This window comes from Leptonychotes weddellii, chromosome 1 (genome assembly GCF_054177405.1).
Source record: "Leptonychotes weddellii isolate Sample4059 chromosome 1, ASM5417740v2, whole genome shotgun sequence".
In the NCBI taxonomy this organism is placed as follows: domain Eukaryota; kingdom Metazoa; phylum Chordata; class Mammalia; order Carnivora; family Phocidae; genus Leptonychotes; species Leptonychotes weddellii.
The window spans coordinates 111497252-111517329 of record NC_138369.1 but is presented as its reverse complement, the minus strand read 5'-3'; the positions used below and the strand labels follow the sequence as shown (position 1 = coordinate 111517329).

General features: G+C 37.0%; 1 protein-coding gene across 1 annotated transcript in view; it reads right to left on the bottom strand.

The window, feature by feature from the left end:
* The window catches only part of NAALADL2 (N-acetylated alpha-linked acidic dipeptidase like 2), a 1010672-nt gene that overhangs the window by 176323 nt on the left and 814271 nt on the right, over positions 1-20078 (bottom strand). The window contains exon 8 of the mRNA XM_081813090.1: positions 1874-2017. Within this exon, the coding sequence (XP_081669216.1) occupies positions 1874-2017 (144 nt within the window). The remainder of the gene's footprint in view (positions 1-1873; positions 2018-20078) is intronic.

The window sequence follows — 20078 nt, the reverse complement described above, 5'->3', positions numbered from 1 at the left end:
TTTTTTTTTAAAGATTTTATTTATTTATTTGACAGAGAGAGACACAGCGAGAGAGGGAACACAAGCAGGGGGAGTGGGAGAGGGAGAAGCAGGCTTCCCGCGGAGCAGGGAGCCCGATGCGGGGCTCGATCCCAGGACCCTGGGATCATGACCTGAGCCGAAGGCAGACGCTTAACGACTGAGCCACCCAGGCGCCCCTGTACATGCATTTTTAATGTACTCCTGCCTAACTTCTCTGTGAAGATTTTCCTATACTGAGGCTCAAGTCAAAGAAAATTCCACAATCAGATATAATTGTAATATGCTTCAAATTAATTTTTTATTCTATAAACTATAAGCATTGCTCTTATTGCCCCAAAATATAGCACTTCATTCTGTATCCTTTCCATGTCCCAGCCTGATATATATCACAATGAGCAAATAATGTGTTCATGTGTTTATGAGAAAACATAAAAGTTAATTAATTATCGTGGCTGTATCATAAGTATTATTATCCAAAACACTGTGGGTAGAAGCTTGTTACCCTACATTTAAGACTAGTTTAAATTTAACAACTCACAACTCACTCAGACTGCTCCATCACTATTTGGTAAATCTAAATGTACTTAAAAAGATGATGAAAGGAGTACCCCTTATTTCATTATAACATGAAATATCTACATCTACAAATTTTTCTAAAAACAGTAATAGCTACTATATCCATGAGGAAAACTTGATATGGCATAATTCCTTACAAAAGCAGACCTATCCTGTTGCTTTTTTAACAGTGTTTTCCTTAGAACTAAAGTATTATCATACTGTTTTTACATATTTTAACAAATAGAGCCCACAATCAATTTGTAGGGCTCAGAATAAAAGACAATAAAAAATGAAAAAACAAAACAAAACAAAACAAAAAGATCCTCAAAGACTTCTTCCTTCCTGCTTTGAGGACCTAGACTTACCAGTGTTTTCTATATTTCCTACCTGCTCAATCAATAATCAGTTTAGGAGGCACTCAAATGATAGGGCTTTGAAAAGTGTATGCGTGTCTCTAACAGAGGGCAATCCTGTATGTATTCAGGTTTGGGGTTTCTTTTTAGGTGTCTTCAAAACATTTTTTTTTTTTTAATGCTTTTGTTGTCAAGAGAAAAGCAGATGAGATAAAACATGGGTCGTTGAGCCTCCAGGTCTGGACACAGAAACAGAGTCCTCACGTTGAATTTTACAACGACTAGATACAAATTTAACAATATGTAAAGAGAGTCTCTTCTTTAGAATTCTAATGCTGAGGCTGGAGGCAGAAATAATATGCAGCCCGTGGCTCGCACCCCACCACAGGTAGCTTAACTACTTCAGTTTTATACAGTGTGTTCCAACAAGGCCTAACAAACTGCACTGAGGTGTAAGAAGCATCTCTCAGGCGATGATGCGTAAAGACACAGGGATTTTTTAAGTCAATCGCAGGAATTAGGCTTTAATGCTTTCTACTAAAAGACTTCATACCCCAGATAGCTGACTGCTATTCACTGAATCTTGGCAGCCCACAAGACTGCTGAAGCTGAAACGAGGAAGCTATGTTAAGCAGATTTTCGTGAATGTACAAAATGCTTTATTTGTAAAGCTGCTTTTCTTTGTTGCAGTTTAAAATGCTTTTTCTTCCCCCCTCTTTTTTTTGATCTCTCAGTTTGATCAACTCTCAGTCTTTATCAAAATTACTTTCCAGAAACGTCCCTTAAAGAGCCACAGGAGAGAAATAAATGCTTACCTCATCAAAAAATACACTTTTTTTTTTTTTAAGGAATAATTCAAAACATGTCAATTTAAGAGATTACAAATGATCATGGTCCTTACAAAAACTACACAATACACAGAAAGACATGAAATACTTTACCATTATCTGGAAGTTCTAGAGGGCTACAGACACCGTTTTTGGTTCTGCTGTTTGGTGAAGAGATCAGTTTCTCAGCGAGAGATGCCGAGATGGGCTGAACTAGCAGAGACGTGAGGTTTGATCGGTTTTGCCTAAAGCTTCCATCTGGATCAAAAAGAGAAGGGAACAGAATCCTTAGCAAACAGAAATTAAAAACACTTGAAGAGACATTTTTTGTAATGAGTATTTAAAATATGAACCATATGTTTATCTTAGTTCATTTGTTTATACCTTAGTTATACTCTACTTATTAAAGATGATTTGAGGTACTTCAGTCCAAATACTATTATGTATCCTAGTTAATAATGGCAGATTATACACATGCATCTACCTCCATTCTCCCATAGAACTCCACTGAAATGACGATAAAGGAATAAAAAAGCATAAATCCACAGGGGCTGACCAAAGAGAAGGGACACTAGCAATAAGATTTAAAAAGCTAGAAAGCAGATGCGTAAGTGTCAACTGATGTAACAGACCCAAGGAGACCAAAACCTAAGCCAGCAGAGGGTAAGCTGAGAAGCAATGCAGTTTGTACCACAGAACCCAGAAAGGCCTAGGAATTGCCACAGCGCCTACCTATTAAAACATGGGTAAAGGAGGGCACCTGGGTGGCTCAGTCGGTCAAGTGGCTGCCTTCAGCTTAGGTCATGATCCCAGGGTCCTGGGATCAAGTCCCACATTGGGCTCCCTGCTCAGTGGGGAGTCTGCTTCTCCCTCTCCCACTACCCCCTGCTCATGATCTCTCTCTCTCTCTCTGTCTCAAATAAATAAATAAAACCTTTTAAAAAAACCATATGAGTAAAGGAGGGGGGAAACAGGAGAATTTGATGAAATTCTAATTGTGAAGGTATCTCTCCTCCTGAAGTGGTCATTCATGCCTTCAATCAAAAGAGTGCCTATTCCTCCCCCCACTCCCTCAGAAAAGTGAAAGGGGATGCTGAACAGGGAGGAAGACACCAGACACAGTGAAGGGGGGCAGTATCTCATATTTAAAATGGGATGGTCTTATAATTGCAGAGACTTCTCAAATGTTTTACTGTCTTGGTGCCCAGAATCCTTCCTTCCAGGTAGGGCAATAGGAAGTTCACTTGTAGTAAATAACCAGGTCAATGGAGACTATATAAAAATACTGAAAATCTGAAAGTCCACCAATAAAACACCTCACCAGAGACATCCTATGTTAAAGTCCATCAGTCAATAAACCCCATCCTTATACAGAATTTCAAATCAACTCAATTTTGCCATTTTTAAGTAGGCACCCTCAGCCAAGGACAATCCTAGAAGGCACACGTGCATCAGAGCTTATGAGGAGAAGAGTAAGGGGGTCAGGAGGCTCAGGGAAGGAGGTCTCCAGGAAGACAAAGGAGAATTGAAAAACCAGATGTGTGCTAATGTATTGAGAGAATATTTACAGTAGAACTCAGAGAGTTAGCATGTGAAGAGCTTCCAGATACATAGAAAAATAAGAAATCTAACCATCAGACAACCTTTAGCTTCAGAGGGAGCAAAAAGTTGTTCAAGAAAGAAATGTAATCATCATACAATGTAATAATATTTACATAGTCAAAATTATATAAATAATGACTAACACACACACAAAATGATACTCTTGGAAAAAAAAAAAAGAAAAGGGCAAAAGTCAGGGGTGATGGCCTATGGAGACTTGTGAAAGCAAACTAAATCTTTATCTTCCATACTGGTAATGAATAAAACTGAAAAAATGAATTCACTGATAAATATGTTTTGAGAGACAGAAAGGTAAATATAAAATGTAGGGAACAACTAAAACTACTGAAAGAAACTGAGTGTTTGCTTTGGGTGAGAAAGGAAAGAGAAAACATAAGGAAGGAGGGGAGAAGATGAGATTTTTGTAAACTAACTTTGTAGAATTATTTTAATATATTTATCTGTAACTTTGAGAAAAATAAAAATAAGGAGAGAAAACTATGTGACAGAAGTAAAAGAAAAATCCACAAGTACTCAGAGTAAAGAGGATGGAGAGAATAAACTAAATTGTGCTTAAGAACTAAAAAATATGTTTTCAGTTGATATATTTATACTGACTCAGAGAGGAAATACACAATGGAATGACTCTCTCTAGCAGCCAAAATGTCTGTGAACACAGAGCTTTATTTTTCAGAACTTTTATTAGGGAAAATGATTGCCAAAGGTTTTCTCAGAATTTAATTTGATAGGACTGCAGGGGGTGCAGAGCTCAACCATACTGGTATCCAGGCTCCAGGAGGCAGATTATAAATGAGAAAATATGTTACAGAAGTGTTTCCTTAATTTATCATCTTGAAAACCACAAGGCTAAAAAAAAAAAAAAAAAAAAAAATGATATTTAGCTTAGGCCTATGGCAGCCATAGCAGTCCTAACTTTGAAGAAAAAATAATAAAGATTCAAGCTCAGGATCAGGTTTGTGATGTAAACAGTGCTGGTTACATAATCTGGGAACCCCTTTTATATGGATATATGACGGTGCACTTTGACCACAGGGTAGTTCATTGCTTCCTAGCAATTTTCATGTCATAGGACCAAGAGTGGCCGTATAATTTGCAGAGCCCAGAGCAAAATGACAATGTGGGACTCCCTGTTCAAAAAGCATGAAGAATCTCAAGACGGTAACAGCAGAGCATTAAATCAAGTGTGGGCCCTTCTGAGTGGGGGCCAGTGCCACTGCGCATACTGCATGGCCATGAGCCAGGCCCTGCAGGGCTCATACAGCACACGAAGCCATTCTGTGCACTGAGACAACCTGAAGGGAATGTTCACACCTGAAGGAAGCTGCTGTCAGCCTCAGGTGACCAGCCCTGCGTCTCTGCGCTCTAGGTCGCACCCGGGGCCATAGCGGTTAATATCTCAAGGCATAGATGGTGCCCCTCAGCACATCCGCTGGGAAGCCCCGATATAGCCCTCTTACTCTGGTTCCCCAGAATGGATTTTCTCCGTCGGCCATTACCTTCAGGATTTCTAGTGTACGTGGGACAGTGAAACAGTATTTATGAGAAATGTGCGATCTGTTATTTTGGTCTTTTCATGGACGTTAGGTGCTGACACATTACCAACGCAAAATGAAACTTTTTAAAATGCTACATGATCTCACCCCTCCCCAGATCGAATGCCGAACTCTTTGGTTTGCCATTCAAGGCTCTTCACAATCTCAGACCTTATATTTTGAACGATATTTCCGATCGTTCGTCTCCATACATTTTATGCTAACCGTTAAGCTGTCCACCCACGTATTCTGCGCTGTACGTCCTCCAGGTTGTTGCTGCAGCCGTTCCTTGCGCTTTACTGGCTATTCTCACGCATCACACTATCTGAACGTTACACTTTCTCTAAAACCCAACTCAAAAGTCACTTTCTACAAGAAGCTTTCTCTGTTGCCCTCATCTCTCTATGTGATATTTCTGCACTTCATTGTAGTCTTTGTCATTTCTAATTAACATTATCATTACATTTCATACTTATCACTTTGTTTCTCCTCTTTAAACTCTTAAATTCCTTGAAGTCTTCTTCATTACTGCATAACACACAATGCCTAACACAAGGCCAGGAACACAACAGGATCAGCAATTCTTTGAAAAATAGTTTCAATGCCACTATCTCACTGGTTTTCTGAATGCCTTGAAGATGGAACAAGGGTACAACTAAAGAATAAATTATAATTTTATTAATCCTATGCTTGCTATACATTTGTGCTTTTTCTCCAGCTAACTGCCTCCCACAGCAGACATATTACATAGACTTTCAAAACCCATCTATCCCCATCAACTCACTGGTTAACCTTGCTGTAAACTTACCTTTTACGTGTAAAAAAAAGACTATTCCCCCCCCCTCATTCTTCCCCTCCCGCTATCATGGAACACTACATCAAAAACTAATGATGTAATGTATGGTGATTAACATAACAATAAAAAAATTTTTAAAAAGACTATCTCTATAAATAAAATAATCTGATATGTATTTATCTGTTAATGAAAAAAATCAATACCTGCATTTCCTTTTTCTCTATAGTGCTCTATCAGGCATATGAAGCAATATATTTAAGAGTTAAATATGAGTGAACCCTAAACCCTAATTGAACGTATTTAAGTCTTTGATTTTTTTTTTTCCTGCATGAATAATAGACTTGCATTAGTTTTGAAATATCTGAAGTGGTTCATTAATTTTTCACCTTCAGCTTAATGGAAGTTTGACAAACAGTTCACTTCTGAGAGCAGATAGTAAAAGCAGGACTTTATAGTATACTAAGATTAAATTATGGACAAATGTTATTTTTTTTACTTGTTTATTGAAGAGCTGAGAATTTTATTTTCTTACATTATTAAGAGGCTTTGGATAAAACCAAATAATATACCATTTTTATTCATTCATATTTTAAAACACATCTATGAACTATAAGGTACGTGTTGAAAATCAGGCAGATTGTGTGCCTGATGGAAAGGGCACCATACAGAAAAGATGTTGACATTACCTCCTAGCACTCCAGCTTTTATTTTTATTTTTTTAAAGATTTAATTAGTTTGAGAGAGAGAGGGAGAGGGAGAGCACAGGAGGGGGGAGGGGCAGAGGGGGAGGGGCAGAGGCTCCCTCCCTGAGCAGGGAGCCAGATGTGGGGCTGGATCCCAGGACCCCAGGATCATGACCTGAATCAAAGGGAGACGCTTAACCGATTGAGCCACCCAGCCCCAGGACTCCAACTTTTAGATTATAGCATAGATATCATGCCCGGTTCATTGTTTATGCTCAGTAAAGACTGACACTAACTTTTTTTTTTACTAGATAGGTAGTTCTCTCTCCACCTTATGCACTCCTTGCAATCCAGATAAAGATCCAAATCAATCCAGGCCATCAATAATCCAATCCCTGACACAAGGCCACATGCATGTAGTAGAAAGAGGAAAAAGGACATAGAGTTCCAAGTCTGACTTTATCACTGACTCTGTGAAATGTAATGTATAGACAATTTCACTATGCCAGTGTTGTCATCCCATCTACTATACCTGAATAACCAAGGTGACACTGAATGGCCTTCATTATTCTGACTTCGTGAAATAAAAAGTGCATTACCTTAGAGGCTGACAGCCTGAACCACAGTGGATGAAACTCAGAAGAAATGAGGTCAAAAATAAGTGAAAAAGGTTTTCTAATTGTACATATTTAGCAGGCTTTGCATTATGCTTTTTCAAGTTGTTGATGCCCACTTCAATCCTATCTGGTTAGGTGTATACAGAAAACATGAACACTCTGCTATCTGCCAGCTACTCTTTTTGTATGGCAAGATGGAATTCTTTTAAACTCAACTGAAGAAGTGTATATAGCAAGCACTGATTACCCAAAGAATATTAAAATAAATAAATAAATAAATAAGCCTTCAGAAACCAGAAATCTTAGACACTGGGATCATCAGATTAATGCACCAAGACGTAAAATAAGGTAAAATAATAATAATAATAATAATAATGCTGGTAAATAAAGCAAGAGGAGCCTTGTATGGATTAGTGATGATAATGTGCTGCCATTGGAGGGATAGTACAGTTTCCAAGCTGAGGACTGTAACTCAACCCTCAGCGTCTGTGTGTGTAAACCTAAGATCCTGCTACATGATATAAGCATAGATCTTATAGACTCTTTTTATTCAATGTGTGTAGTCCTTGGACAAGCAGCAGGGGCATAATTTAGGAACTCATTAGCAATGCAGAATCTGAAACTCCACCCCAGACCTTCTGAATCTGAATCGGTAGTTTAACGAGATCCCCAGGTGATTCACACGCACGTTAGATAAGCACTGGCCTAAATCATTGTATATTTTTCCACAGCACAATTTACATAATTTTCACAGCAAAGAAGATATAAAAAGCAGGATGAAGAAGATAAAAAATAATAGCCTGTGTTTGCTCACCTTCCCCCAAATTAAAGATGACACAGCCTTTAACTGTATCAATAAACCCAAAATCAACAGTTTTTCTGAGGCTCTTTCAAAATGGGAAACAAGGCCGCTCATATGCTATCGCTAAATAACAAGTTGAAATTGGACTCAGAACACTTCTTTTTGTTTTGGTCCTTTCCCCAAAGATAAATTTGGTGACTTGAGATCAGAATTACATTTACAACACTTTATTTCAGCCATGAATAAATATTACAATAGCTAACCGATTTGACTTTGTTTTTCCCTTGGTTTTCAAGTATTATAATTCATTATAGTAGAAGACTGACAAACCTAAAATGTAAATACTTCCCACTTGCCAGCGAACCAAGCAATCAGAGAGCTTAAAAAGCAGAGATTTTTAAAAAGACATTTTGTGCTGCACTTTTATAAAAAGACACAAATAGCAAATGAACAAGTTGCTATCAGTGATGTTATCCCAGAATACCTGATTTGACTTTCTCCAGAGAACTGCCACTTTGACAGAAATCAGACCATTAAATAACTGGCGCAAATGTTTTTTTCATTTTTATTTTAGCTCACTAAATTTACAGTTATTTTCCAGAAATGACCAGTGCGCTAAATTGGCTAGTCATTTTGATGTCCTTGTAGATACAGCTGATCCTTTATAATTTCAGCATTTCATAACCTGCTGGTTATGAATAGCACCATCCTCCCTCAAGCTAGTCAAATTCAGTACTGTGTTGTTCAGGTTATTATTAAAAATGAAATCATTAACACTTAAAAATGCTTTGTGCTATGCAGTCTTCTTGGAGCTCATCTGTGTTCTCTGTGTCTCTGTGTGTGTATATACACACACACACACACACACATACACACATTTATTTTTGCCATAAAGGATGTTTTTATTGATGATTATTTTCGTAACTAAAATGAATTATTATTTCTTTAATTTACATCATATTTCCTGCCTGCCCTCAAACTAATATAAATTGTAGGTCTAAAAACTGGCCGATGTTGGGGCACCTGGGTGGCGCAGAAGGTTAAGAGCCTGATTCTTGATTTTGGCTCCGGTCATGATCTCAGGGTTGTGAGATCAAGCCCCAAATCAGGCTCTGCACTGGGCTTGGAGCCTGCTTAATATTCTCTCTCTCCCCTCCTCCCACTCCCCTCCCCCAGCTCCCGCACTAAAAAAAAAAAAAAGCTGGCCAATGCCAGGTACCCAGCTCTTATATGTCACTTACTCTGGGAAGCTTAGTTCTTGCATATGCCCCCATATAAATCCTTGTTTCGACATTTAGTAAACACTGCTTTTTTCTAATTTCCTTTTTATTTTCTGCTCACTGACCAGAGTGTAAGCTTCTTGGGGACTGATTCACTGCTATATTCCCATGGCTTAGCCCACTACACAGTAAAAAGCAGCATCATTTGGATGAATGATCAGACCAATGTTCAAGTGAATAACTTTGTTCTGTCTAATCATAAACCTAAAACCCATGACTCATGATATAAAATTTGCAATCACAAAATCCTAAAACTGAAGACACAGATGGTCTCATCTCCTCATTTTATTGGTCCTCTCTTAAGCTAAGCATCTTGCCATATTCCATAGTAATTATTACAATATTTTCATGCTTAACTCATGTGTTGTAAAAAGTCACAAAGGGAATAGGAAGTAACACACTCATTTATAAAGCAAAGTGTCTGTATAATCTGAAATTAAAAGAGCATACAGCTTATGTAGAGTACAATTTTACTTAAAAAAATAGTATACAAGAAAAATCTGTTAATATTGTTAATATTTATATTAGTATTTGTTAATTTAATTTGGACTCTCTTTTTCCAGTTAGCTTATCAAAAGTATTGATAATGAATATGAAGGAGCTAGACAACTTTTCCCATTACTAAAGACATTTTTCTTTACTGTTTAGATATAGAAATTCAAGATTTGTATTGGTAAAGTGAAATTATTTGGAACAAAGGACATTAAAATATAAATTACCATCATTTTCTCAACTCAAACAAATATGCTTGGATCATCTGCATATTTGTGGCTACGCAACAAACATTCAATTAAGGAAGAGTTTTTACTATTGTACTAAAAAGTTTTGATTAATATGCAGTTAAATGAGGTGATGTACTTCATTTTGGCCAGTGTACAGGACATAAGCATAATATTTAATTAATTTGTTAGTTGAAATCTGGTGTGTCCTGTAAAATTGAATTTATTATTATTTAGAGAATTATGAGAATATATTTTTATAAATACCTTACATGGTTTTTTGTGACTTTACAACACACTGATAAATTACTTCCAAGTCCATTCATATGTTTCAGGTAGATGGTGGCCATCATTAACAACATGCTCTCCAAAGCATTTTTGTAGTCTGATCCTTTCTACTCAAGAAACCAGACTTCCTTTGGCATAGGGTTTTATCCCACTGAATTTGTATTTATAAATTTGTCATTTTTAAGTAAAAATTTAGATGAACAATGGCAGTGGTCATATTCAGATGTTGACAAATATTTTCTTAATTCTATTTCAGAGGAATAACTGTTTATATGAGAAATGATTTCCCTAAGTCTAAATACTTCTATTTTTTTTGTATTTACCATTTGTCTACTCTAAGACTATTTTATTCCCTAAAGCATTCCAAGAACATGAACATTTGGAAATAAACCATAAACTATATGAGAAGAGAAGCAAACTAAGAGACAGATAAAATATCTAGTTTGTTCTTTACTTCAAGGAGAGTAGTCTAGATTCATAACTGGAATAATTGGCCATCTGCACATCACATGTAATACAAGCAAAGCAATCCTCTTCAGAGGCATTCCCCTGAGAAGCCTCCCATCTCAAACTTGAAGGGTATGAACATCAGAATGATTTGCAAAGTTTCTCATTTTAGAAAAAGTGTAGTTTGCATTTTTCAAAAGATAGCAAATAAACTGTGTGGATGGGTTTTTGTTTGTTTTTTGGTTGTTGTGAAAGTATGCAACCATGAATTTACAATAAAATTCTTCATACCAGATTGTAATGAGAACACATTATTTTATGAGGCTGATTAGATGAGCAGGCAGAAAACCAACGCTTTATGTCTGGGTTTACGTAGTTTTTTAGATGTTTCTGATAATAAAAGTAGAAAATAATTAACCCTCGCTATCCTGATATGGATGTTAGATTAAATGAGCTATCACATATGCAGTGTTTCCAGATCTTCTTGGTTTCTTGTGAATCTTCTATTTTTGACATGGAAACACTGACACAAGAAAGGGACTCTGGCCTTGAGTCCAAAGACCAATATCTGGTCCTTACTCTGCCTCTAAATGGGAAGTGACTCTGGGAAAGTTTTTCACGTCTTTTGCAGTCTTGTATTTATCATATATACAATGTCTAAGGACTTCCGTTTCTAAGTTTTCGATTCTAAACTTGTCCTTGAGCAATCATTTAAATAAGCTGATAGTTCCCTCTCCAAAATGTGTTTCAAATGGCCATAGAGTACTTTATAATCCTGACAGGAATTTAATAGAAATATTTCTCATCTTAATGTTGAAAGAGGCTCTTTGTATTTAGAAGGTTACATCTAACTTTGAGGTGAATATCCCACTATAATAACAGAAAAGTCCCTCATATGTGGAATGGGTAATATGAAAGATTTCCATTAATTCCCCTCCTGGCTTATCATTTTTCTCACAGTATAATTAAAATTATTTTTATGAATAATAACACACAGAATTATGACTTGAAAAATATCACTCTATTATCTTACTGAAGTGATGACATATAATAGGAGAAGATAAACCTGGAAGGAAAAAGTAGAGATTTTAAACATACACCATGGAAAAAAAAAATCCCCGCTGTCAATAAGCCACAGATTGGTCATCAAAAATTACCTCTACATAGAACTCTAGTCAAAAATTCTATTATTGGGGCACCTGGGTGGCTCAGTCGGTTAAGCCTCCGACTCTTGATTTCAGCTCAGGTCATGATCTCAGGGTCCTGGGATTGAGCCTCGAGTGGGGCTCTGTGCTCGGTGCAGAGCCTGCTTGTCCCTCTCCCTCTGCTCCTTCCCCCTACTCTCTCTCTTTCTCTTTATCTATCTTTCAAATAAATAAGTAAAATCTTAAAAAAAGAAATATTCTATTATTAATTCTTCTTCTGAATTTATATATGTAGGAATTTTCTTACTAAAAAGCCCTATAATTTGGTGAATGTAATTTAGCAATTGGTTCTGTGTGTACATTTCCTGAAGGTATTTTATGAAATGAGACAAAAATTAACATTAAAAAAATACTAAAATAATGCTTTGCCTATTTTCTTACTAAGGTAATATTTTTCTTGTACTGAAAGGTTATTTCATTAAATAATAAGTCTTCTTTGAAGTCATAGCACAAGCTGCAATGACACAGCGAGAGCCATGGCTATGCTTAGCATTGTATAGTACTAATGGTCCAGTTAATAAGCTCAGGTGTTCTGTAAGGACAGCAATGGTGTCTTTGTTCGTTCTTGTGTGTAGGACTTCAAATAGCACTGGGCACAGTCATCTTTTAAAAGCTTTTTTATGATAATGGAGCTTGAACAAAATTCAAAATTATTCACTTTGGCCTCAATTTTCTTTCTAGCTTCTTCATTTAATCTTCCTAAAACCAATGGTGTCATATTACACCCTGCACTACATATCAAGTGCCTTTCAGGTCATTCTGAGTCAACGTCATGAATGTTGCTTAGAAGAGGTAGAAAATGAGTGGGATCTTAAATAACTGGAAAAGGAAAAAGTCCAGAAGTTATTCCAGAGCAAGAACAGATCCCTGTCGGCAACTCTATTTCATTGCATTTTTGTGGCAGTTGGGTTGGGATTGGAACAGAGATCCCAGCAGATCTGGGAGGGGACAGATGATCCAAAATGTCTGGCTTCATGACTGGAACTCCTCTGTGATTGGAAGAGTTTCAGAGTAGCCAGAAAACCCAAGGTCTTTATTGGGGTAAGTGAAATGAAGAAGGCTTCAGCAGGCCTGAAGAAAATAGGTATACCAGAAATCAGGGAGAGACCGGTACCTGAAAAAGACAGTGATGAATTCAGTGGAAGCAAAAAACACACTGCTAACGGGTGAGTGGAAAAGCAGGGTCCTGTGACTGGTTCCTGGTCAATATGCCAGAGTTCGGCCCATGAAGCCAATCTCCTTGACTCCTTATAAGGAAATAGAAGTAGTAGTGAGAGCACTGAAAGACAATTACTAGAACTGTTCTCTTTAGCAACATCTGGTGTCCAATGATCCTGGCTTTGACCTGATTTTTAATACAATATGTAAGTTTCAAACTATAAAGAAAATGGCATAAGGGAGATAATCCTAGGCAAAAGAATCAGCATGATTAAATGGGCTGTGGTAGGAAAAAAATAGGTGTGGAAAAGGAATGGCAAGTGGCCAAGCTTAACTGGAAGTAACAGTATGCGTTGTAGATTAAGGCTAAAATTATAGCGTCCTTGTTGAGGTAGTGGACGAAGAAGCGTGGGGAATATTAGGGAAACTCTAGGGATTTTGATAGGGTTTTGAGCAGAGAATTGGTACCTTGAAAATGGATTTAAGAAATATTGATCTGGGGCGCCTGGGTGGCTCAGTCGTTAAGCGTCTGCCTTCGGCTCAGGTCATGATCCCAGGGTCCTGGGGTCATGCCCCGCATCGGGCTCCCTGCTCTGCGGGGAGCCTGCTTCTCCCTCTACCCCTCCCCCTGCTTGTGTTCCCTCTCTCGCTGGTCTCTCTCTGTCAAATAAATAAATAAAATCTTAAAAAAAAAAAGAAATATTGATCTGAGAGTGATCTGCAGAAAAGAACATACCAGGAAAAGGGGATACAATGAAAACAACAAAAATTGATCCCCTTTTTTGCCAGACACAGAGCTTGTTTTCAGCATATAGCATCTCATTCCATTTCCACACTTTATACACGATGATACAATTTTTCAACTTAGTTATTGTGATTTCTTTTTCACTGAAATGACTCTAAAGCTCAGAAACTTCGAGATGCTTAAAATCACATTGCTAGTAAGCAACAGATGTGGGCTCAGTTGGCTTCTTTTAGACTCTGGAATTAAGGGTCTAACACACAAGTGTCAGAAGCTATAGCAATTTCTCAAGAAGAACTAACACCTGCACAAACGAGGATGTCTCTAGAAGAAGAAAGGTAAAGATTCATGTAAAAAACTTGGAAAAGTAGAATTGTCAACACTTGGCAACCCACTGAACAGAGTAGAGGCAATGAGGTGACAGAAGCAGCAAGTAAGGTTTCAATCCTGGATATGTGGAAGAATCAAAGTCCTATTAATGACACATTCAGCAGGAAAACTGTCCTGGAGGTAAAGAGGAGTCAGAATATTTTAAATAATTATATATGGTGCTTGGCTTCATTGGACAACTACTACTTTATAAATAACAGTATATAAAATAAATAAATAAAACATAAATAAAGTAAAAAGTCCTCCTCACCAGTTCACATTACAGTTAACCCCACTGGTTGTTTTCTGAACACTTTGCAAATGCTTGCACAATGACATCCTTTAAACTGCTGTCTCCCAGGCCATAAAGTGAGGACAAAAGCTGCCAAATACCTAGCTCAGGCTTTAGGATTAATGAGAGTACCCATAAAGTGCTTTGAGCTCCACAGAAGAATAGGTACAATATAAATGAGCCACATTATTCCAGTGACAAATACTATCCATATACTGTCCAATAAAACTGAAAAAAATGCAGTCTCTAGTTGTTCCTTCTGATAGTGTATATTGTCCTGCTATCACTTCTTTTCATTCTTTTGAGGTTCCCATAGAGAAAAAAATATAAACATTTCTACTTCCTGCCCAATTTGTGGAGTGTACTGAGATACACAAATCAAACAGATAATAGGATATTCTATGCCTACTTTCTCATAGTACCTTTGGTATAAAATGAAGAAAAAGAGCAATGCACTTACAAGGTTGTTTCAAAGAAAATATAAATCATATGAAAGCAAGATGGCTATTTTTAGAATGTTATGTTCAAGTCAAGTTCATTTTTCAATACAAAAGAAGACATCAACTACTTTCTGCATGCATTCAGGATTTATTTGTACTATCTGAAATTTCAAAATTATTTCACATTTTAATAAAATATCAATAACATGCTAGATTTATAAGATCACATATTATGTATCTATACAACCTAGACTGATATTAAAATTCAATAGTTCTCCATAAGTAATAAGACATTCTAAAAAATTAACTAATGTCACACTAGCTCCATATCATAATATAAAGATGTAGCATTCCAGATTTCTGCTTTAATTATTGACAGAAAATGTGTAGACCTTTTAAATATAGTTACAGCAAATTTTCATGAATCCACCTCTAAGCTAATCTTATATGTTTAGCAATGTATGTAATATTGAGATGGGGAAATCTCAAAGGGGAAAAATAATGTGTAGAGAAAAAATTACAATTATTCATTGAGGCTACTCGGGATAACAAAGATATAAATAAAATATAAGTAGGATGATAACATCTGTGAGACTCATACTGATGTCAGCTAGAAGACAAACAAGAATTACAAACAATTTAGTTAATAATACGAATAGGAATTAGAACAAAAATACTGAAGATTCTCTTTAATGGTGAGATAGAAATGTCTAAGTTTTGTACTGAATACTTTCAATTAGAGTATATTTCAAAATAAAACCATAGAAGCTTTTAAAAAGTCTTCATTGCTTTCAAGTTCCCAAATTAACACACATATAAATGTTACCACACACACACACACACGTATATACACATGTATGTATACACACACATATAACTCAAAGAATAAATAACTTTTATAGTTATTCTAAAATTTGCGGGTTAATTAGTAGAAAATAGTCTAATTTAGATTGGGTCGTTCTCAAGGTATGATTCAAAGACCAAAAAATATAAAATCAGAATATTAAAAATGAAAAGATCATAATATAATAATCTATATTTCTCTTTTGTGGGTGGTAGGGACTTTATTATTTTTTAATTATCTAAATAAAATACATTAATGCAATTTTATTACAAAAACAGGAACATTGCAAATAAAGCTAAAGATCATCTGATCATGCCCCACTTTCAGGCCCCCATACCACCATCCCATATATCTTAAACTTTATATTCCTTTCATATATACAAAATTTAAAAAGAATTTTCCTTTAATCAAATAATATTGCAATACACATATAAATGTGGTATTTCTTTTCACACAACAAAGTTGCCTTAAAGATTATTTTTCATGTGAGTTTGCAGAGATCTGTTTTATTCTCTTTGGGTACTGCATAGTATTTCATAATTCTAATATTCTATAATTTATTTGGTCAATTCTCAATTTTGCTATTACAGTCAAAACATTCGTGAATATCCTTGTTCATACATCCACTAGTAAATGTGTGAGGATTTCTGTAAGGCTGCTGTGGAGAAATAGATTTGGGGTGAGAGAAAATGGGAATTTTTAATTTTCATACTTACTGGTACATTGTCCTCCCAAGTGACTGAAACTATTTTCACTACCATTAACACTACAAGATAGGACCCATATTCCCTATCCTCCCCAAACCTTCTAAGCAAGAGAAACCAGAATTAAGAATTAAGAAAGAATATGGTGTATTTGAGAAAGCAGAAGAGGTCAAGCATGACTGGAACGATATAAGAGAAGGTCACAGAATCATGAATAAGATCTTAGGGCCTGAAAAAGATCTTGCCTTTATTTTCAGAGCAATTTAATCAATTAGGTCTCTCTGTTCCTCCAGAGGATAATGTACATAATAGTCTTATCCATATTTGTACATCTCAGAAGTCTTCCTAACCATCTCCAACTCTATTGCCCCCTCTCTCCCTGCCTCTCCAGAGGGAACTAATATCATGAATTTGATTTGGTTAAGCCCTTTCAATCCATACTCTGTACTTTAACATATCCCCTTAAGCAATCAAAATAGATCTCAAAACACTCTGAGTGTGGAAGAAGTCTATTGGAAACATATAGAGCTATCATGTATGCAATTCTTTTTTTTTTTTTTTTTTTTTAGAGAGAGAGAGTACATGTGCATGGCAGAGGGAGAGAGAGAGAGAGAATCTTAAGCAGGCTCCACACCTAGTGTGGAGCCTGACCCCCCGATGCCGATCTCAGGACGCTGAGACCATGACCTGAGCCAAAATCAAGAGTCAGATGCTTAACTGACTGAGCCACCCAGGTGCCCCCATGTATGCAAATTTTAAAGAACAACAATAGCACTATAAGTTTTATATAGACGAGTGTAGCATGACCAGATTTGGAGGTTTAAAAGTTCATTTATAATATATCAGCATGGATTGGAAGTTGTAAGAGACAAAGCAGTGAGACCATTCAGGAGGCAGTTGCAGTTTTGCAGGTGAGGATTAATGCTGGCTTTGACCAGGGCAGAAACAGTGGAGATGGAGAAAAGCAAAAGCATTTAGAACTTATGCAGGAGGCAGAATCACTAAGACCAATTGCAAAGTGGTAGGAGTTGAGATAGTAGAGGGAATCTAGGAAACTTTTGGATTGTGAGTGCTGGTCAAATTCTTCTCACTCTCCACACGCTCACTTAACTCTGGGCTGAACTCCTCAACATGACTCCACCTAACTGTCCACTCAGATATCTCTCTGCCTTCCTGACCCAATATAAAATTTCTGAACTGAGAAAAGATTCTGTTTTGTGGTATGACAAGCAGTAGTAATTGGTCTAGTGTCTGGGCATTTTGTTCTTCTGAAAAGAAATGAAGTCGGAGATCCTTGAGAAAATGCATAATTTTATTCTGCAGTAGTTAACTAATTTTTCATTTCAGTATTATATAACAGAGTTTTTCTTTCTCATAAAAAAAAAAAATTGTTGAGGGCGCCTGGATGTCTCAGTTGGTTAAGCAACTGCCTTTGACTCAGGTCATGATCCTGAAGTCCTGGGATCAAGTCCCGCACAGGGCTCCTGGCTCAGCGGGAAGCCTGTTTCTCCCTCTGACCCTCTCCCCTCTCATGCTGTTTCTCTCTCTCTCTCTCTCTCAAATAAATAAATAAATAAATTTGTTGAGTAACTCTTATCTTCTAGCTCTATGCTAAAGCTACAGTAGTGACACAAGTCAAGCAATATGCCACCATGGAGACTATGGTCGAGTAATCAGGCAGTTTCTAGACGTGTAAGATGCAAAAATGGGGTTGAAAATTTGGGGGATGCTGGAAATGTTCTATATCTAAACCTAATTATCACACTGCTATAAACATGAAACATTTAGTCATCTATACATTTCAGATGAGTGTCCTTTATGCTCTTCATTGTATGCATGGTTTCGGGGGGGAAAAACGTAGAAAAGATTGGGCAAGAAAAATAATTCTCCGTGAAAATACAAACAGTTAATATTTGAATGTGAAGGGATTATAAGTCCATGTTTCTACAACTTCCGCTCTACAAACCCAAAAATGTATACAATACTATACAAAAGTATCAATCTAACAGCATGAGGAACTTTAAGCAATATTTGGGTATATATGAAAGTAAACTGAATTACTTGAATGTTTTTCTCTCTGAGATGAGAGGTATAAAAGCAGATAAAATTAGAAAATAGGTCTATTGGAAAATGCTAGTGAAATGTTGGTCATTTACTCTGAAAAACAAGAAATCTAATATTTTTAAGGGTATGAAATATACATCAAATATAGTGATGAGCTATTGAAAGACAGAAACAAAAGCATTTTGAGTTATGAATACCAAGGACATTCTTGCCTGCCAGTGTTGTAAAATCATATTTGTGTTGCCCTATAAGTTTGGTGACATATTTTATAATTTTTTCATCTGAAGGTAATTTTTTAATATATACATATATATTCACAATATATATGACATGTATCTCCCATAGATCAGCACTTACAACAGTACATGGAGAAAGGGTGGTGAACCACTTAATACGTGTATCATTGTTTCAGAAAGAATATATGAAAAGAAATTCATTAATGTTTAGAATGCTTCTCATTTCCCATTTCCTAAATATAAGGTGTTCAGTGTGCTTAAAGTGTTGGAAGCACAGTGCCTTAGCAATATGTTATGTGAGAAATAATCCCAGAAAACTGCTAGAAATAATAATAATAATATAATAATATTCCAACAATCTACTTCTTTCATATGCTAATGATTTCATCACTGTTAATTTTTAAAAATAATATTTCAGAGCTTGTTCAAAGTTGATTCAGCAGCTTGATCCTTTCTTTTTTTTTTTTTTTAAAGATTTTATTTATTTATTTGAGAGAGAGAATGAGAGAGAGAGCATGAGAGGGGGGAGGGTCAGAGGGAGAAGCAGACTCCCTGCTGAGCAGGGAGCCCGATGCGGGACTCGATCCTGGGAGTCCAGAATCATGACCTGAGCCGAAGGCAGGCGCCTAACCAACTGAGCCACCCAGGCGCCCCGCAGCTTGATCCTTTCTAAGTCCTAAAAGCGGTAAAGTAACTGGAAAGCAACATATATTTAAGAAATAACCTACCCAGTCATACTTTTTCTTCTGCCATAAGCCTTTGACGACCAGAAGTGAAGTTTTCTGGCCTTAAATGTCAGACAGAGTTCAAAAACAGTCTGGCAATCTTTCGAAAATAATTACCTACTAAAACCAATCACAGGTCTGAATAAGGTACCATGTCATCACGAGGTGGCTCAGGTCTCTTAGTCAGCACATTATGTTTTTACTCATTGCAAAACCAGGGACGGGCGTATCTCCTACAAATGTGGCACCTTCCCTGACACCCTGTCAGTTGCGCAGGTGCCATTAAAAAGATTCAGCTGCTGACCAGCTTATCCTTTTTTGTAAGCAGCAAATATGTATAAAGATAGGAAGTTGAGGGGCGCCTGGGTGGCTCAGTCGTTAGGCGTCTGCCTTTGGCTCAGGTCCTGGTCCCAGGGTCCTGGGATCGAGCCCCGCATCGGGCTCCCTGTTAGGCAGGAGGCCTGCTTCTCCTCTCCCACTCCCCCTGCTTGTGTTCCCTCTCTCACTGTCTCTCTCTATCAAATAAATAAATAAATAAAATATTTAAAAACACAATGGGGGCTCCTGGGTGGCTCAGTCGTTAAGCGTCTGCCTTCGGCTCAGGTCATGATCCCAGGGTCCTGGGATCGAGCCCCGCACCGGGCTCCCTGCTCAGCGGGAAGCCTGCTTCTCCCTTTCCCACTCCCCCTGCTTGTGTTCCCTCTCTAGCTGTCTCTCTCTCTCTCTGTCAAATAAATAAAAAAATAAAATCTT